This window comes from Rattus norvegicus, chromosome 6 (genome assembly GCF_021556685.1).
Source record: "Rattus norvegicus strain SHRSP/BbbUtx chromosome 6, alternate assembly SHRSP_T2T, whole genome shotgun sequence".
NCBI lineage: Eukaryota > Metazoa > Chordata > Mammalia > Rodentia > Muridae > Rattus > Rattus norvegicus.
The window spans coordinates 137,531,580-137,537,091 of record NC_141539.1 but is presented as its reverse complement, the minus strand read 5'-3'; the positions used below and the strand labels follow the sequence as shown (position 1 = coordinate 137,537,091).

The 5,512-nt window shown below is 50.5% G+C and overlaps 1 protein-coding gene across 1 annotated transcript; it reads right to left on the bottom strand.

Annotated features, from left to right (window-relative positions):
- Positions 1-798: 798 nt before the first annotated feature.
- LOC148005488 (uncharacterized) lies at positions 799-4,986 on the bottom strand. Its single transcript, XM_087555169.1, has 2 exons — positions 4,803-4,986; positions 799-4,390 (listed from the first exon to the last, which is right to left on the bottom strand). Exons 1-2 carry the CDS (start codon positions 4,803-4,805, stop codon positions 3,449-3,451), a joined length of 945 nt encoding a protein of 314 aa, XP_087411295.1. The 5' UTR covers positions 4,806-4,986; the 3' UTR covers positions 799-3,448.
- Positions 4,987-5,512: the final 526 nt, after the last annotated feature.

Here is a 5,512-nt window from a genome sequence, read left to right as displayed (position 1 = left end):
CTGCGTTTATTTGCAACTTCAATATCATCTTTAACGAAATGTTTATCCAACCCCCTGACCTATCACTTTCTGTTGGATTTGGACAAATAGAAACAAATGTGTGGGTCCTTCCAGCATTCGAAGTACGTAAAAATGGCTCACACATCCACGTCAGGACGGCCCACACATCCACATCAGGAAGGCTCACACATTCACATCGGGACGGCTCACACGTCCACGTCGGGAGACAACATTCTCAGACTTGATAAGAAGAACAAGTACTTAGATCGTTACAAGACACAACACGTGGTTTGAAGACGTATGAAAGCAGGCTGGCCATGGTGGCAAACATCTTTAATGCTAGCATTTGGGAGGCAGAGGCAGGCAGATCTCTGAGTTCAAGGCCAACCTGGTCTACAGTATGGCTCTGTCTCAAGGGCTGGGGTTGGGGGGGTAAAGACATGTTATAAGTTTAATGTGAATGTTAAAAGCAAAACTGGTTTCCTCCTCAAAGTAGGTTCTCAACAAGGAATGTTGAGATGCAGGTCATTCCAAGACAGAAGTGTTGCTTCTGAAGACAAAACTGTGAATGCTTATGAGACCAGTAACAGAGATCTGAAATGCAAAGCAAAACCGTGGGGGGAAATCATCTCTCACCAACTGACAGAACCAATCGAAGACGGAAACCCTGTTGACTGATGATACTATGTTGCGATTTCCAGGACACAATGCACAGAGCAGGGCACATGCTCACCTCAGGCAAATGGGGACATCTGTCAGAACATACTGTGTCATGAGTGGCAGGTCAAGTTTGCAGGTCAAATCCCCATTTATTGAAAAGTATTCAAATTATACAGTTTCCTCCGATACCATAGGTTTAAACGGGAACCCAGCAACAAAAGGAAATCGACACAGTCTGAAACCACTTAAGTGGATCGCGTACTTACAATAACCAAAGGCCTCTTTTATTAAGCATTTTAATATTTAAAATGAGAACCTACCAGGTCAGACTTTTGTGACTTGGTGCTAAAGTTGCCCATCGAGAGAAAGTGGGATCTCAAGACTGTGTAAAAGGAAGAAGGTGTTAAACCAAGTGCCCGTCCCACCTTCCAAAACCCAATCAAACCAGACAAACAAGAGCCTGAACCCGAAGTTAACGGCGGGAAAGAGGTGGTAAAGGTCTAAAGGTCAGAGACTAACGGAGTAGAAAGCAACAGAGAAAACAGGAAGGCAGGCAGGAGCTACTGAGATGCTGTGTATAACCCCACAGTGGAGGACACAGCGGCACCTCTAGTCACAGCTGTCAGGAAGGAGCCAAGAGGGAGAACTGTCCCTCTTAGGAACAAGGAAGGAGAGCTCACTGCAGGGTTTCACGAATATTAAAAGGATAATGAAGACTCTTAAGAATCTTGTGCCACTGTGTTTGGTGACTTTTATAAATGAGTACACTCAACCAAACTTGAAGATACAAACTGTCAGAGTGGCGTTGTCAAGAACGGCAGGGGCCCAGGAGGTGTGTCTTAACCAGTGCTCTACTGCCGTGAAGACACGCCATGACCACAGCTACGCTTATAAAGACACACATTAAACCGGGGCTTGCTTACATTTTCAGAGGCTTAGTCCATTATCCTCGCGATGAGGAGCGTGGCAGCGCCCACACAGACATGGCGCTGTATAAAATGCATTATTTTTAATATAGTGTGAGTAATGAATTAATCTGGAGACTGGGTTTCTTACCTTTGCTAGTCCCCAATAACCACACAGAGAAATCGAGATTTGTTTCAAGCTGCACCTCAATACTGGGCAGATAAAAGATTTATAATAACCCCTAAGCTAATCTGGCTACCTCCCAGCCCCATCCCATGATACTTGCATATTATAATTGATCTGGATCTTTGGGTTTCAGATGTTCTTATTTCTTGTGGTGTCTTCACAGATCCTCTCCTCAAGGCTGATCTGAATCTCCCTCCCCCTCCTCCCCCTTCTCTCTCCCTCCTTCCCCTGGCTGGCAGATGTTGTTACCCTCTTCTCTCTTCTGTCCAGCCATTGGGTGATCAGCATTTATTGACAGGGCAGAGAACAAATAGTAAAAATTGTTTCACAAAGTTGAGACAGGAGATTCTTGGTATTAGCATTACAATGCTGTGCTCAGCAAGAGACAAGATATGAGGACGCAGAAATTTGAAAAACTCAAGGACAACCTTTACACAGTGTAGAGAACAGTGTGCCCGCAGTGCTGGAGAAGTGGCTGAGAGTTTTACGTCTGGATCCTCAGGTAGCAAGCAGAGAGACAGTCCCTGTGTCTGGCTTGGGCCTCTGAAACCCTGAAGTCCACCCCCAGGGATACTCTTCCTCCCGCAAGGCCACACCTACCCCAAAAAGGCCACAACTTCTAATCCCTTCAAATAGTACCGTTCCCTGGTAACAGAGCATTTGAGTCTATGAGCCTATGAATTTGAATCTATGAGCCTACGAGGGCCATTGGTATTCAAACCACCACAAGGTAGCTCAGCGTTCAGAACACTGGCTGTTCTCTCAGAGGACCCCCGTTCAGTTCGGAGCGCCCAGGTGGCAGCTCACCCAGTGTAACTTCAGCCCCAGGGACCCAGCGCCACCTCCTGCCTTCTGGCACTCAGCACACATGCAGTGCGCATGCCCACGTTACAGTGGATACATATATGCAAGCAAGACATCCATACACATAAAGTAAGCTTTTAAACATTGGGACTAACAATGAAGTTCCTCATGCGCGTGCGTGCGTGCGTGCGTGCGTGCGTGCGTGCGTGCGTGCGTGCGTTTATCCTCTGTGCGGAGACAACCAAGAGGGTCTGCAGGCACTACCACCGGTCCTCAGAGCAGTCACTCTCAGATGAGAACAGTCTCGAAGGTGCGAGGGTAAGCTGGTGCTCTGTGACCCGTGAGAGTGCTGTCCCTAGACCCTGGCTCTGTCTGACTTGGGGACAGGGGAATGGTTCTGGTGCTGTCAGCCTTGGTACCCTGATTCCTGCTCTTCTGTGTGCAGTGAGCTCGAGGAAGGACAACTTCCCTGCCCCCAAATCTGTGGCTTTCAGGAAAGCTCCCTGCTCCTGCGCAAGGACCCCAAATCTCTGCGTGCCTGGGTATGGCGCCATTCCATGTGAATGGAACGCAGTGACCCAGACCCCAACCAAGCAACCTGATCCAGATTTGACCAGAAGGGAAGCATCTTACCAAAACTCAGGCCGTACATTAATACAAGCTTCAGGACAGGGAGGCCACTGAGCCAGAAGTTGGGCAAACCCAGCCACAAAGTGGATGCAGAATACCAGTTACCTACCCAACACTCACCCAAAGCTCGGCCCACAGGAAAATGGGCTTTCAGTAAGGTAAATGTGTTCCCAGAAAGCACTGTTGGGAAGGGAGACCTGGACATGTGAGGGTGCCCAGCTTGGGTTGCCTGCTTTGGGGGCAGGTCGCCTCTGGAAGGCAGTTAGAAAAGTAAGGCAGGTAATGCCATGGCTGGAGATGTCCCAGGGGAGCTGCTGGCCTGGGATGCACGCAGCCAGCCTCCGGGATGGGCCCTCTGTAGGAAGGCTGGTCCTTCTGTGGGAAAGCTGGTCCTTCTGTGGGAAGGCTGGGCCTTCTGTGGGAAAGCTGGTCCTTCTGTGGGAAGGCTGGGCCTTCTTCTATGGGAAGGCTGGTCCCTCTGTGGGAAATCTGGTCCCTCTGTGGGAAGGTTGGTCCTTCTTCTGTGGGAAGGCCATTCCTTCTTCTGTGAGAAGGCTGATCCTTCTGTGGGAAAGCTGGTCCCTCTGTGGGAAATCTGGTCCCTCTGTGGGAAGGTTGGTCCTTCTTCTGTGGGAAGGCTGGTCCCTCTGTGGGAAGGCTGGTCCCTCTGTGGGAAGGTTGGTCCTTCTTCTGTGGGAAGGCTGGTCCCTCTGTGGGAAGGCTGGTCCCTCTGTGGGAAGGTTGGTCCTTCTTCTGTGGGAAGGCTGGTCCTTCTTCTGTGGGAAGGCTGGTCCTTCTTCTGTGGGAAGGCTGGTCCTTCTTCTGTGGGAAGGCTGGTCCTTCTTCTGTGGGAAGGCTGGTCCCTCTGTGGGAAGGCTGGTCCTTCTTCTGTGGGAAGGCTGGTCCCTCTGTGGGAAGGCTGGTCCTTCTGTGGGAAGATTGGTCCCTCTGTGGGAAAGCTGGTCCCTCTGTGGGAAATCTGGTCCCTCTGTGGGAAGGTTGGTCCTTCTTCTGTGGGAAGGCTGGTCCCTCTGTGGGAAGGCTGGTCCCTCTGTGGGAAGGCTGGTCCTTCTTCTGTGGGAAGGCTGGTCCTTCTTCTGTGGGAAGGCTGGTCCTTCTTCTGTGGGAAGGCTGGTCCCTCTGTGGGAAGGCTGGTCCCTCTGTGGGAAGGCTGGTCCCTCTGTGGGAAGGCTGGTCCTGGGTTCTGGGTGGAAAGTGGGCAACAAGATCATGGAAGCATCCGTGTACTTGCATGTACTGAGTCCGCTGTCTGTGCTGGTAGTTACACAGTCTATTGTGTGGCTTCCCGTGGCTGCTGACCTAATTTTCTGAAAGCCCAGCATACAGCAGGAGGCCTCCTGGCTGGTGGGGGTGGATAGAGATCTGTTTTCCAAGCTGCTTGCCTCAGGCTGTGGGTTAGAGTGTTGATATACGTGTTCTGTCCATTGTGTCTCCCGCATCTTGCTTAGAAAGTCTACAAAGAAACCCCCGCACTAAGCAATCAGAAAACAAACACTCTGATTAACAATGGGGAGAGATCTGGAGAGACAGCTCGCCACAGAGGACAGACAGATGGCGAGTAAGCACGTGAGAAGACATTCACAGCCGTTCCTTACCATGGAATTGCAAATTCGAACACGGAGATGCCACCACACGCAGATTAAAAGGGGGGGGAGGAGAACGAACCCAAAACAAAACAAAAACTTCACAAAACTGCCAGCACCAAATGCTTGTGAGTGTGTCAAACGGCAGGGACTGCTGGGCACGGCTGGTGATGTGCAGCGTGGTACAGCCACCGTGGAAAACGGTTTGGCATTTCCTTACAGAGTACACCCTTTCCTGCCACAAGACCCCGCAATTGTGTGCTCTGTGTTCATCCAACTGATTTGAAAACTTATGTCAACACAAAAGGCTCGGCAGGAATGTTTACACCAGCTTTCTTCACAAGCGCTCCAGCAGGAAGCAGCCTCGGGCCTTCAGCACGTGCAGAGGTAAACACCCGCGCCTCCATGGAGGGAGCACCCAGGAAAGAGAGAACACCAGCCCCCAGGGCACAGAAACACACAGCTGGGCACAGAAGCCAGCCTGAAGAGCCTGCAAGCTAGATCATTCTGAAAGGAATGGGCTTTCAAGGTGGCTAAGACTGGAGACCCGAGTGTGATTCCCGGGACTCAGCTAAAGGTAGAAGGAAGGAGATAGATTGCCCTTTGACCTCTTCATGTGCACTGTGACATGGACTGTGGCATGTGTGCTCATGCACACAGATCAGGAGCTCAGACAACAACAACAACAACAACAACAATAATAATAAATCCTTTTTAAAGAC